We start from the raw sequence: 15,788 nt of genomic DNA, 5'->3' as shown, positions 1-15,788 counted from the left end.
AATTACAGAGTAGTAGGATAGGGAATAACTCTATTGATGGGGACCAGAGGTCAACAGTAAGAAGAAGTGAGCCAAGTCAAGGATCACAGACACCAGGAGTAACCAATGTACTATCTGAAAAAGTATAACGATCTAAAAAGCTAGAAACCACAGTACGGCAATGAGCTCATAGCATTTAGCAGGTTATTATAAAATGTTAAAGATTAGGTTGCAGAAAAGTGCGTTAGCAGCATTTGGGGTATTGTGGTATTGCTAAAATGCAGCAATGTTTCTTAAATCTAGGTTATGAACAGCAGACTATAATGGTGGACAATGTTTCTAGGTGCCTTTTAAGGAAGAGCGCTAGAAACTCGCACATAAATGTTAGCACAGAGCATCAGACTTACATTTTCCCCTTAATATACTCGTTTTTCCTAGTGATTTACATTTTTTTTCTTTCGAAAATCCCCAACATAATATATGTTCAGTAAATGTAATAAACACATTAATACGTGTTTTTTTGTCATTTTATATTTTTGATTCTGAATGGTTCACAACTTTATGTCTCCAATGTAACAGTGTGTCTTATTGGTCAGGCAACATGACAAATTTTAGCAGAGCCAATAGGATGCTCCCTTACTTGGACTTCAACAAACTGTAGAAAGTGTGTGACTTGAATAAGCATTTAAAGGGCTTTCGTACAAAGACATATATTGTATGAGTCCTATATATATGTTTTGGTTTTGGTTTATTTTAAACACTAATTTATTCATGCTGCGCTTAGATTTTGTCATTTCTCAAAAACAATAAAATGTGATTTATTTTTTACAGATAAGAACAACGTTCCAAACAAAGTAGTGCACATATTGATATCAATAAATGAAGTATTTAATAGCAATTTAGAAAACAAATCGAGTGAAGAATACCAAACTCTTTCAAATACTATTACCCAGGTAAAACTAACTTCTGTGTTTTTTTTCGTGTCAAGATTGATAATATATATTAACATTACAAATTGTATTTTTATTTTACTTTGTAAAGTAAGTGGTAGTCATATCTATATTAAAAATGTTATTAAAAATTTTTTTTGGATGACCAGCAAATCTGGAAAAAGAGCAATCCTGTTCAGTAAAGAATTGTTTTTATTTTTTGTCTACATTCTGGATATTATATTAGATGAGATGAGATTTCTCTTGATTTTAAATGAATATCAGTTTTCCTATTTGGACGTTGCTTTTCAATTACAAAAAAAAAAAAAGCCTATCTCATCTAATAGAATCTAGACTTCTGTTTACATCTATTCACAAGTTTCTATTATTCTGGTGAGACTTAAAAATGACTTAAAGTCAATTTGAATTGTTAGACTTTAATAGCCAAATAAGTAAAATTGTTTCAGCTATGTTTTTCAGTTCAGTTATTCTGATCTTAAATTTAAAATACAGTTTTTTGGCAGGTCATGTTTTTAATTGAGCTAAATACAAAAATTAAGCCATTGATCTACTGGCTCCCCGACATTCTATATAGCTGCCAACATTTGAACAAAAGTACTGGCACACTTAGCAACAATCAAGTAAGCAGGTTACAGATGTGATAGCCGTGGCAACCATTTTTCATACTATAGCATACTATACCTCCACCGTATGACTCAAGTCACATAATTTATAGCCGTTCCAATATATAATAATGTTAATTAGACCCAACAGTTGCTTATAATGTAGATTATATCACTAAGCTCCCAAAACCTCCTCTAAAGCACATCCATAGGATAGGAACGATATATCTACAGCACAGATATATACAAATATATATATATATATATATATATACGTACACAGAGTTTGTAGTTTATAGTCTTCTTTACACAGTAGACCTCAAAAAAAGCATAAAACATAAAAGACAATGATAGTGTAGTATATTTAAATATGGTGGGTGGATAAATAGTTGTAGATATTCCACACTCACATGGCCCAGAGCTAACTCAGAGCTCAGCTGTTATCTCGCCTGGACGGAACAATCCCCGTCTAAGGATATATGGGGTCCTCACACTCTCATATGGGCGGTATATGTAAAATAAAAGAACTCCAAATAGTACAGTATGTATTGTTAAAATATGTGAATAAGTAATAAAAATATCGTACTCACATTTGCTAGAGCAGAACTTGCTCTAGTCTTAATGGCATAGGTGGTATAGTCCCCACCACTTAAGTGGATTTTAGAGACTATATATTTATATTTTTAAATCTCTCTTTTAACTATTGTTAAATAAATTATCCTTACTTACTATATTTCGGATTTTTTATTTTTTTCACTCCTGGTTACCTGCTTGTTCCTTGGTGGGGACTATACCACCTATGCCATTAAGACTAGAGCAAGTTCTGCTCTAGCAAATGTGAGTACGATATTTTTATTACTTATTCACATATTTTAACAATACATACTGTACTATTTGGAGTTCTTTTATTTTACATATACCGCCCATATGAGAGTGTGAGGACCCCATATATCCTTAGACGGGGATTGTTCCGTCCAGGCGAGATAACAGCTGAGCTTTGAGTTAGCTCTGGGCCATGTGAGTGTGGAATATCTACAACTATTTATCCACCCACCATATTTAAATATACTACACTATCATTGTCTTTTATGTTTTATGCTTTTTTTGAGGTCTACTGTGTAAAGAAGACTATAAACTACAACCTCTGTGTACGTATATATATATATATATATATATATTTGTATATATCTTTTCATTTAAGGCGCGGTTTCCTTCCCTTTTTTTTCACATTTATCCATCACAAGGTTGGGGTTCCTTGTACTGGTTACTGCTGCCACATCACTCTACTATATATAGCGAGCGCCTAATTCACCCAAGCTACCATATCTACAGCACAGCACCAGTGTTAGACAAAGAAAACAAATGTTATCCCACTTACAATTACAAATTAAGGATGCCGTGTATTACTGGTGTCATAGTGCCACAGGCCCTTTAATGCCCACTTCGCGCATGAACAAGTGGTATGCATGATAATTTGTTAAAAAGGGGCATAGCGTCCTGAGATGATTATAGATTGCGACAGGAGGCCAAAAACTGGAACTGTCCCGTGAAAATCAAGACAATTGGTAAGTGTGCATTCAAAGGTTTAATTATAATGCAATTAACATATACCTTTATATTATTTTCTTTCATCAGATTTTTGCTGAGATATACAGAGCAGCTGCTCCATTGTACTTTGTGGGGGTTATAATCAATGGCTTCAGGTATGTAAATGAGATTGGGTGGCTTTTATTTCTAGTTGTTAAATCAACCTGAATTTTTGATCGTAGAACACAATTCTGACAAAGGGAAAACAATTAGAGGGTTACTTTACCCAATCCCCCAATTTATCTAAATCCATCTGCAGCAAAGTAATATCCTGTTACAGAGTTTTGTGTCATTTGCAAACACTGAAACAGGATCTTCACTTACTTTTTCAAGATCATTTATCAATATGTTAAATAAAAGTGGTTCAAGAACACTGAGGAACACCGCTTACCACTTTTGTCCAGCTTTGAAATGTTAAATTAATGACAACTCTCTGTACTCTATCTTTAAGCCATCGTTCTACTCAAGAATTTTCATCTAGACAAATTTATTTTAGTTTAAAAACACTAATCTATCGCATGGAATTGTATCAAAATCCAAGTAGCTCATATCCACTGCAACACCCTGATTTATAATTCTACTTCCTTCTTCATAGAATGCAATTAAGTTAGTTTGACATGACCTATGTTTCATAAAACCATGCTGAATTTTGCTAATAGCATTTTTGTTTTCCAATAAATTCCTGATTATTATCCCTTAATAAACCGTCAAATACTTTACCAGCCACATAAATTAAGCTCACAGGTCTATCATTTACAGGTAAAGAGTTTAAACCCTTTGGAATATAGGAACCATATCTGCATTCCTCTAATCGTCCGGTACAATTCCTGAAAGAAGAGAATCCTGAAAGTTTAAAAACAGAGGTTCACTTATTTCTACACTTAGCTCCTTAAGTTTTCATGGGTGAATACCGTCAGGACCCAGAGCATTATTAACATTAATTTTATTTAGTTGCTGCAGCACCTTGTCTTGAGTCATCCAATCACAATTTTTCTGTAAATTATTTGCAGCAATCATTTACATATCTCTTTCCACAGGTCCCACCGTAATATAACATGGGTGACATAAGCCAATCAGATTTTTTTTAACAATAGTTTACCTTGTCCAATTCCTCGCTCATTTAGTGGCTATGTTATTAACATGGTTCTATTGCAAGTGTACTTGAAATGCAAGGAAGTTTTATTGTTTGTTCATGTTTTTCTTTACATCTTATTTTTTTACAGTAGTGGAAGTGTTATAGCTAACACTTCAGGAGTCTACGACTACCCCAACAACCAGACTGGTATTGACTTTCTAAATCAAAACCTGACTTCCCAAGTCCAACAAGAATTTAACAGTACGGAAATAACTGTAAACAACTCAACTGCCACATTCTTGAATGCAACGTCCGGCCCTTCTACAATATCATGTAGGCAACTAATTGTGAATTATAGTTAAAATAAGACATCTTGAACTGTTACAAATGTCTTTTATTATTAGCGTTTCAAGGATTTCAGTAGACGTATTTAGTATGAAATGTACATATGTTCCTTCTATATCCTCTTTTCCAAACTTTACTTTATTATTTTTCTTGGCAGACTGCTTCAGGTTTTGCGTAGGGATACAAAACTAGAAAAGACAATAGATGTCCAGGAGATTGAATAGTCTTTTTTATAATCTCTATAATGTGTATATTTGCAAGTAGTTTGGGAATAACAGTGTTAGTGCAGGGGTGGCACTGGCCAGGAAGTAGACCCCCCAACCCTTGTAGTACTAAAACTCTCATGATGCTTTTCTAACCATACAAATGACAAGGCAACATGGGATTTGTATTTCTCCAACATCTTGGAGTCTATTGGCCTGGGCACACTTAATGTCTTTAAAGTGATACTATGTAGTATTCTGCACTTTAGATTCATTTTAAACAAACATTTCCATCTATCCATTGCTATAAATGCTAAAAGACAGAAAAAAGAGAGAGACAGAGAGAGAATTAGAGAGAAGTGTTTTCCAATTTTGTATTCCCCACTAAACATCTCTTTTTCTCTTAGCTGTATCTGACCTGAAGACGTATATGGCGTGTAACACTAGCTTCGCAAATTATACATTGCAATGTAATAGTGAGTCCTGTGTGTGCATCGGGCCTTGCGAAGATAATCCATTAAACTGCACAAATGGAGGAAATTGTACAAACACAATGGATGGACCACAGTGCAAGTAAGTAAATTAAATAATAACATCCTTGAAATTAAATACATAATTGGATGTCATCTTTAATAACACTTAAAGCAATTGCTGTTCTAATAAATAGAAATCCATCATATGTTTATGCTCTTCCAGCTGGAGAAATGACCATGACATTTTTTTGTTAAAATTCACAGATATAACCCTGTTTAAAACATGTATGTGTGCATTTAATTATTCATAGTGGCATATCTAAAAACAGCTTCAAAAGCTGCAGATCTCTTGTCAGCAGCCTTTGCAAGCCCTCCCCTTCTAACCCCACCCAGACTGTATGTGGCTGTCCAATCACAGACTTCTTAATGCAGATCAATGAGAAGTCTTTGCAAGGAAGGTGCTCTAGGCATTTGCCTTTCACTCGGATTTCACTCCACTGAGCTTAACAAACCAGGAAGTAACTGGACCTTTTGTGTGACTGACAGTCAGGGGTTATACCAAAATGAATTTCTACTGAAATCTGCACTTTTTGTAAAATGAAAAAATAGGGCACACTCTTTAACATAAAGCATTACTGCAAACCTTGAGGTGTCCGGAGTGTGCCCAGGGCCAATCCTGGTTGGGTGGAAAGTATGCCAAGTCATCCCCAAGCAGCTTGTCGGTGAGGGAGAGGAGCCTATAATAACATGAGGGGCAGGGCCTGTTGCTGTACAACCCACCGATCCGCCTCTATCTACAGAGCACCTGGGCACTTGGCACCCACTCAGGATTGGCCCTGAGCGTATCCTTAAGGAGAGATTCCAGGTTAAATGAGTGTCTCATTGTTTCAATGTTGCAGCTGTGTTGTTTGGTAGAGTTGCAAATGCACAGCGTTATGACTCATTCCTTAGGCAAGAACAGCAAACTGTGACATCACCACTAACAAGGTGGTTAGAAGGCTGTGTTTAATTGGTTAAAAGACGGCTTTTAATTGCAAATAATTGTAAACCTACTTCTCATAACTGATAAATAGAGAGATATATTGGCACATAGTCCTTTTGCCTTATGGCGGAGCAGGAAATCTATACATATATTTGCTGTCATTTCCCCATGCTTAACTAAGTAAGCTTCAATAGGAAACAAGAAAGAGAGGTAGGGGAGCGCTAGAGTGGAAGGGGTGTAGGCAGCAAACAAATAAATACATAAAAAAGGTGGTAGTTGCAGCAAAAATAAAATGTAATAAATATATACAGTATATGTGTACAGAAGTCTGTTTGTGGAGGATCAAGGTGAGGTGGTCATCCTCACCTTGATGTAGGATTGGTGGTATATAGCAGCAAGCTCTTATCGAAGGTTCTGTAGAACATATGAGTAAATATCAGACCCAAAATCATAAAGAAAACACAAGTAAAAGGCTCATATTGTAGACTTCAAAAGTAGCATATTATGTGATAAAATGAACAAATGGCCACTTATTTAGATGGAGCTTTTTGAAAGCTCTAGTCGTATAGCATTGAGCAATATGAACCCTGCTCTCGGTTATGGGAACAGCAGGTGTCCTCAATGCAAGGGAAAGTTGAACACATATTTATTTATTGCATTTTATTCTTTGCGCAACTACAACATTTTTCATTTTTTTAATTTAAACTTAAATATGAAACAATGTTTTTAAACATCTGATTAAGTATATTTAATGTATGGAAATCCCACCGATAGTATTGGTGAGAAAATAGGAGTATGGGAGTGGAGGGTAAGGTAAGTCTGTACGTTTAACTTTATGGCTTTAGAAGAGGTGTTCCTTAAATAGTTTAAAAAGTTAATTATTTATTATATTTTTAAAATATATTTTATAATTACCGGTAAATTATATACATTTTATAAGGTAAATAGGAATAGTCCCAGATTTGAAGTCAAAAGTGAAAATACAGTTGCAAAAAAAAAGTATGTGAACCCTTTTGAATGATATGGATTTCTGCACAAATCGGTCATAAAATGTGATCTGATCATCATCTAATGAATGAAATGTTGCCATGTTTTTATTGAACACACCATGTAAACATTCACAGTGCAGGTGGAAAAAGTATGTGAACCCGTGGATTTAATAACTGGTTGAACCTCCTTTGGCAGCAATAACTTCAACCAAACATTTCCTGTAGTTGCAGATCAGACGTGCACAACGGTCAGGAGGAATTCTTGACCATTCCACTTTACAGAACTGTTTCAGTTCAGCAATATTCTTGGGATGTCTGGTGTGAATCGCTTTCTTGAGGTCATGCCACAGCATCTCAATCGGGTTGAGGTCAGGACTCTGACTGGGCCACTTCAGAAGGCGTATTTTCTTCTGTTTAAGCCATTCTGTTGTTGATTTACTTCTATGGTTTGGGTCATTGTCCTGTTGCAACACCCATCTTCTGTTGAGCTTAAGCTGGTAGACAGATGGCCTTAAGTTCTCCTGCAAAAATGTCTTGATGAAAGCAGCCCCAAACCATGATGCCCCCACCACCATACTTCACAGTTAGGATGAGGTTTTGATGTTGGTGTGCTGTGCCTCTTTTTCGCCACACATAGTGTTGTGTGTTTCTTCCAAACAACTTAACTTTGGTTTCATCTGTCCACAGAATATTTTGCCAATACTGCTGTGGAACATCTAGGTGCTCTTGTGTAAACTTGTGTAAACGTGCAGCAATGTTTTGTTTGGACAGCAGTGGCTTCCTCTGTGGTATCCTCCCATGAAATCCATTCTTGTTTAGTATTTTACGTATTGTAGATTTGCTAACAGGGATGTTAGCATTTGCCAGTGACTTTTGTAAGTCTTTAGCTGACACTCTAGGATTCTTCTTCACCTCATTGAGCAGTCTGCGCTGTGCTCAGTCATCTTTACAGGACGGCCATTCCTAGGAAGAGTAGCAGCAGTGCTGAACTTTCTCCATTTATAGACAATTTGTCTTACTGTGGACTGATGAACAGCAAGGCTTTTGGTACTTTTATAACCCTTTCCAGCTTCATGCAAGTCAACAATTCGTAATCGTTCTTCTGAGAGCTCTTTTGTGCAAGGCATCATTCACACGAGGCAATGCTTCTTGTGAAAAGCAACCCAGAACTGGTGTGTTTTTTTCTTATAGGGCAGGGCAACTGTAACCAACACCTCCAATCTCATCTCATTGATTGGACTCCAGTTGGCTGACATCTCACTCCAATTATCTCTTGGCGATGTCATTAGTCTAGGGGTTCACATACTTTTTCCACCTGCACTGTGAATGTTTACATGGTGTGTTCAATAAAAACATGTCAACATTTCATTCTTTGTGTGTTATTAGTTTAAGCAGATGTGATTGTCTATTGTTGTGACTTAGATGATGATCAGATCACATTTTATGACCAATTTGTGCAGAAATCCATATCATTCCAAAGGGTTTACATACTTTTTCTTGCAACTGTACAGTGTTTTTTGTGATAAATACTAGTTATATTAAAAAGTTTTGTGCGTGTATATATTGATGGATGATATGTTACAAAATAATATTAACAACAATAATAACAACAAAACAATTATTCCGATAGATGTCCGGCCCCGTATTCTGGAACATACTGTGAAATTGAAACTACAACAATTGCAAGTGAATCTACAACTGTAACAACAGAATCATCACTTTCTACTGAAACAGTAACTTATTCTCAGTTAGACACTTCACATTTCACAGAAAACTTAACCCCAACTGAAGCTGAACCCTCAACAGCTACAGTAACTTCACATTCTGCTGAAACAAGCACATTTACTTACTCAGAACCAAGTGTAACTCACATGGAGACATCATCTATCACACAAACATCAAAATTAAATCCGACAGAATTTTCAACAATCAAATTTACAAGTACAGTTCTATCAGAGTCAACAGTTGAAACACAAACTGCAAGTGAAATTTTAAGTACGCAAGAAACCACCATTGCAGGAGAAACTACATATTCCTCAATTACATCACATTCTGTACCATCTGAGACTGCATTAAGTACATCAACAGCTGCAGAAAGTGAGACGAGTGTTGCAAGTAAAGGATTAACCACTTCCAGTACACAAGAAACATCTTCAGCAATAAACACGGAGTATGTCCCAAGTACAGCCAGTCAAGCTTCAACATCTACAATTTTACCATCAAGTCAAGACAGTAGTATATCATCCGGTACTATAACGTCGGGTATAACCACAAATAGTACTAGCCATGAGCAGTCAAGCAGTATAGAATCTACTATTAACACAGAAAGCGTAACATCTAGTCGACCTACAACAATCCATCCCATTTCACTTTCTTCAGCATTGGAGACCACATTGCCCGTGACAACTGAGACTAGTATATCAAGCAAAGAACCAACTTCCATTACTCAGGAAACATCTTCATTAGCGGAAACTACATCTTCCTCTGAGCCTGTCCCTAGTACTGCCAGTCAAGCAAGTACCCAGTCTGTATCTTCCTCTACATCATCTGCAATGTTACCATCAAGTCACCACACAACTAGTGAATCCACCAGCTTTTTAACTTCTGGTATAACCACAAACAGTACTAGTCATGAGCAATCAAGTAGTATAGAGTCTACTTCTAACACAGAATCATCTTCGGTATCTACTACAATCAGTCCCATTTCACTTTCTTCAACATTGGAGACTTCATTATCTTCTGTGACAACTGAGACTAGTATATCAAGCAAAGAACCAACTACAATTACTCAGGAAGCATCTTCGTTAGCAGAAACAACATCTTCCTCTGAGTCTATTCCTAGTACTGCCAGTCAAGCAAGCACCCAGTCTGTATCTCAATCTACAACATCTCAAATGTTACCATCAAGTCACCACACAACTAGTGAATCCACCAGCTTTATAACTACTGGTATAACCACAAACAGTACTAGTCGTGAGCAATCAAGTAATATAGAGTCTACTTCTAACACAGAATCGTCTTCTGCACCTACTACAATCAGTCCCATTTCACTTTCTTCAACATTGGAGACTACATTGACTACATTATCTCTAGTGACAACTGAGACTAGTATATCAAGCAAAGAACCAACTTCCATTACTCAGAAAATATCTTCATTAGCAGAAACTACATCTTCCTCTGAGCCTTTTTCTAGTACTGCCAGTCAAGCAAGTACCCAGTCTGTATCTTCATCTACATCATCTGCAATTTTACCATCAAGTCACCACACAGCTAGTGAATCCACCAGCTTTATAACTTCTGGTATAACAACAAACAGTACTAGTCATGAGCAATCAAGTAGTATAGAGTCTACATCTAATACAGAATCTTCCTCTGTATCTACTACAATCAGTCCCATTTCACTTTCTTCAACATTGGAGACTACATTATCTTCTGTGACAACTGAGACTAGTATATCAAGCAAAGGACCAACTTCCATTACTCAGGAAACATCTTCATTAGCAGAAACTACTTCTTCCTCTGAGCCTGTCCCTAGTACTGCCAGTCAAGCAGGTACCCATTCTATATCTCCATCTACAACATTTGCAATTTTACCATCAAGTTACCACACAACGAGTGAATTTACCAGCTCTATAACTTCTGGTATAAGCACAAAAAGTACTAGTCATGAACAATCAAGTAGTGTAGAGTCTACGTCTAATACAGAATCCTCTGCATTATCTACTACAATCAATTCCATTTCACTTTCTTCAACATTGGAGACTGCATTGACAACTGAGACTAGTATATCAAGCAAAGAACCAACTTCCATTACTCAGAAAACATCTTCATTAGCAGAAACTACATCTGCCTCTGAGCCTATCCCTAGTACTGCCAGTCAAGCAAGCACCCAGTCTGTCTCTCCATCTACAACATCTCAAATTTTACCATCAAGTCACCACACAACTAGTGAATTTACCAGCTCTATAACTTCTGGTATAAGCACAAAAAGCACTAGTCATGAACAATCAAGTAGTGTAGAGTCTACGTCTAATACAGAATCCTCTGCATTAACTACTACCATCAATCCCATTTCACTTTCTTCAACATTGGAGACTGCATTGACTACATTATCTCCAGTGACAACTGAGACTAGTATATCAAGCAAAGAACCAACTTCCATTACTCAGAAAACATCTTCATTAGCAGAAACCACATCTTCCTCTGAGCCTATCCCTAGTACAGCCAGTCAAGCAAGTACTCAGTCAGTATCTTCATCTACATCATCTGCAATTTTACCATCAAGTCACCATACAACTAGTGAATCCACCAGCTTTATAACTACTGGTATAACCACAAACAGTACTAGTCGTGAGCAATCAAGTAGTATAGAGCCTACTTCTAACACAGAATCGTCTTCCGTACCTACTACAATCAGTCCCATTTCACTTTCTTCAACATTGGAGACTACATTGACTACATTATCTCCATTGACAACTGAGGCTAGTATATCAAGCAAAGAACCAACTTCGATTACTCAGGAAACATCTTCATTAGCAGAAACTACATCTTCCTCTGAGCCTGTCCCTAGTACTGCCAGTCAAGCAAGTACCTATTCTTTACCTCCATCTACAACATTTGCAATTGTACCATCAAGTTACCACACAACTAGTGAATTTACCAGCTCTATAACTTCTGGTATAAGCACAAAAAGTACTAGTCATGAGCAATTAAGTAGTATAGAGCCTACTTCTAACACAGAATCGTCTTCCGTACCTACTACAATCAGTCCCATTTCACTTTCTTCAACATTGGAGACTACATTGACTACATTATCTCCATTGACAACTGAGACTAGTATATCAAGCAAAGAACCAACTTCGATTACTCAGGAAACATCTTCATTAGCAGAAACTACATCTTCCTCTGAGCCTGTCCCTAGTACTGCCAGTCAAGCAAGTACCTATTCTTTACCTCCATCTACAACATTTGCAATTGTACCATCAAGTTACCACACAACTAGTGAATTTACCAGCTCTATAACTTCTGGTATAAGCACAAAAAGTACTAGTCATGAGCAATTAAGTAGTGTAGAGTCTACGTCTAATACAGAATCCTCTGCATTATCTACTACAATCAATTCCATTTCACTTTCTTCAACATTGGAGACTGCATTGACAACTGAGACTAGTATATCAAGCAAAGAACCAACTTCCATTACTCAGAAAACATCTTCATTAGCAGAAACTACATCTGCCTCTGAGCCTATCTCTAGTACTGTGAGTCAAGCAAGCACCCAGTCTGTATCTCCATCTACAACATCTCAAATTTTACCATCAAGTCACCACACAACTAGTGAATCCACCAGCTTTATAACTTCTGGTATAACCACAAACAGTACTAGTCATGAGCAATCAAGTAGTATAGAGTCTACATCTAATACAGAATCTTCCTCTGTATCTACTACAATCAGTCCCATTTCACTTTCTTCAACATTGGAGACTGCATTGACTACATTATCCCCAGTGACAACTGAGACTAGTATATCAAGCAAAGAACCAACTTCCATTACTCAGAAAACATCTTCATTAGCAGAAACCACATCTTCCTCTGAGCCTATCCCTAGTACAGCCAGTCAAGCAAGTACTCAGTCAGTATCTTCATCTACATCATCTGCAATTTTACCATCAAGTCACCATACAACTAGTGAATCCACCAGCTTTATAACTTCTGGTATAACCACAAACAGTACTAGTCATGAGCAATCAAGTAGTATAGAGTCTACATCTAATACAGAATCTTCCTCTGTATCTACTACAATCAGTCCCATTTCACTTTCTTCAACATTGGAGACTACATTATCTTCTGTGACAACTGAGACTAGTATATCAAGCAAAGAACCAACTTCCATTACTCAGGAAACATCTTCATTAGCAGAAACTACATCTTCCTCTGAGCCTATCTCTAGTACTGTGAGTCAAGCAAGCACCCAGTCTGTATCTCCATCTACAACATCTCAAATTTTACCATCAAGTCACCACACAACTAGTGAATCCACCAGCTTTATAACTTCTGGTATAACCACAAACAGTACTAGTCATGAGCAATCAAGTAGTATAGAGTCTACATCTAATACAGAATCTTCCTCTGTATCTACTACAATCAGTCCCATTTCACTTTCTTCAACATTGGAGACTACATTATCTTCTGTGACAACTGAGACTAGTATATCAAGCAAAGAACCAACTTCCATTACTCAGGAAACATCTTCATTAGCAGAAACTACATCTTCCTCTGAGCCTATCCCTAGTACTGCCAGTCAAGCAAGTACCCAGTCGGTATCTTCATCTACATCATCTGCAATTGTACCATCAAGTCACCACACAAGTAGTGAATCCACCAGCTTTATAACTTCTGGCATAACCACAAAGAGTACTAGTCGTGAGCAATCCAGTAGTATAGAGTCTACTTCTAATACAGAACTATCTTCTGTATCTACTACAATCAGTTCCATTTCACTTTCTTCAACATTGGAGACTACATTGACTACATTATCTCCTGTGACAACTGAGACTAATATATCAAGCAAAGAACCAACTTCCATTACTCAGGAAACATCTTCATTAGCAGAAAGTACATCTTCCTCTGAGCCTCTCTCTAGTACTGCCAGTCAAGCAAGTACCCAGTCTGTATCTTCATCTACATCATCTGAAATTTTACCATCAAGTCACCACACAACTAGTGAATTCACCAGCTCTATAACTTCTGGTATAAGCACAAAAAGTACTAGTCATGAACAATCAAGTAGTGTAGAGTCTACGTCTTATACAGAATCCTCTGCATTAACTACTACCATCAATCCCATTTCACTTTCTTCAACATTGGAGACTGCATTGACTACATTATCCCCAGTGACAACTGAGACTAGTATATCAAGCAAAGAACCAACTTCCATTACTCAGAAAACATCTTCATTAGCAGAAACCACATCTTCCTCTGAGCCTATCCCTAGTACAGCCAGTCAAGCAAGTACTCAGTCAGTATCTTCATCTACATCATCTGCAATTTTACCATCAAGTCACCACACAAGTAGTGAATCCACCAACTTTATAACTTCTGGCATAACCACAAACAGTACTAGTCGTGAGCAATCCAGTAGTATAGAGTCTACTTCTAATACAGAATTATCTTCTGTATCTACTACAATCAGTCCCATTTCACTTTCTTCAACATTGGAGACTACATTGACTACATTATCTCCTGTGACAACTGAGACTAATATATCAAGCAAAGAACAAACTTCCATTACTCAGGAAACATCTTCATTAGCAGAAACTACATCTTCCTCTGAGCCTTTCTCTAGTACTGCCAGTCAAGCAAGTACCCAGTCTGTATCTTCATCTACATCATCTGAAATTTTACCATCAAGTCACCACACAACTAGTGAATTCACTAGCTCTATAACTTTTGGTATAAGCACAAAAAGTACTAGTCATGAACAATCAAGTAGTGTAGAGTCTACGTCTAATACAGAATCCTCTGCATTAACTACTACCATCAATCCCATTTCACTTTCTTCAACATTGGAGACTGCATTGACTACATTATCCCCAGTGACAACTGAGACTAGTATATCAAGCAAAGAACCAACTTCCATTACTCAGAAAACATCTTCATTAGCAGAAACAACATCTTCCTCTGAGCCTATCCCTAGTACAGCCAGTCAAGCAAGTACTCAGTCAGTATCTTCATCTACATCATCTGCAATTTTACCATCAAGTCACCACACAACTAGTGAATCCACCAGCTTTATAACTTCTGGTATAACCACAAACACTACTAGTCATGAGCAATCAAGTAGTATAGAGTCTACGTCTAACACAGAATCATCTTCTGCACTTGCTACAATCAGTCCCATTTTACTCTCTTCAACATTGGAGACTACATTGACTACATTATCTCCCGTGACAACTGAGACTAGTATATCAAGCAAAGAACCAACTTCCATTACTCAGAAAACATCTTCATTAGCAGAAACTACTAGTGTTTCAAGTAAAGTAACAAGTCAACATAGTACTCTAGAAATGTCTTCAGCAAATGAAATTACATTTTCCTCTCTGCCTATCTTCAGTACCAGTCATACAGCTGCACAATCTGCACCTGTGACTGCAACACATGCATCAATGTCCTCAGTTCTCGGGACAATTAGTGAGACATCCACTGCTATATTACCAAGCATAACAGCTACAAGTCTGAAGACGTCTACGTCCACTGCTTCTAATATTTGTCCACCGCATGCAAGTGGAAACTCATGTGAAATTGGAAAGCAGAACGTGGATGTTGTGATTGGTAAGAAAATGTTGTTGTTTTTTTAAATACATTATCTTTCTCAATACTATAATTATTTGATTTATTTATTTTTATTTTTATGAAATGAGTGTTAATTATGTTAAGTATTTCAGAGTCTTGACATTCTAATTTATGATTTATTGAGTTTAACACAAGATTTTAATACAGAATAGGAGTGAATTAGGTATGATTTCAGAAAAAGTTTTATTAATATATAGATGTAGTGGCCCCTTAATCTTGAAATTTGCAAACAAACTGGAAATATTTGGACTATT

At 36.8% G+C, this 15,788-nt stretch overlaps 1 protein-coding gene across 1 annotated transcript in view; it reads left to right on the top strand.

The window, feature by feature from the left end:
• LOC134576925 (mucin-3B-like) overlaps positions 1–15,788 on the top strand; it is a 108,178-nt gene that overhangs the window by 46,008 nt on the left and 46,382 nt on the right. Inside the window, exons 3-7 of the mRNA XM_063435593.1 lie at positions 811–932; positions 3,167–3,234; positions 4,342–4,526; positions 5,149–5,314; positions 8,816–15,513. Of these exons, the coding sequence (XP_063291663.1) occupies positions 811–932; positions 3,167–3,234; positions 4,342–4,526; positions 5,149–5,314; positions 8,816–15,513 (7,239 nt within the window). The remainder of the gene's footprint in view (positions 1–810; positions 933–3,166; positions 3,235–4,341; positions 4,527–5,148; positions 5,315–8,815; positions 15,514–15,788) is intronic.

Source organism: Pelobates fuscus, chromosome 11, assembly GCF_036172605.1.
Source record: "Pelobates fuscus isolate aPelFus1 chromosome 11, aPelFus1.pri, whole genome shotgun sequence".
Lineage (NCBI taxonomy): Eukaryota > Metazoa > Chordata > Amphibia > Anura > Pelobatidae > Pelobates > Pelobates fuscus.
The sequence above is the reverse complement of the archived record's forward strand: the minus strand, read 5'-3'. Positions and strand labels throughout refer to the sequence as shown.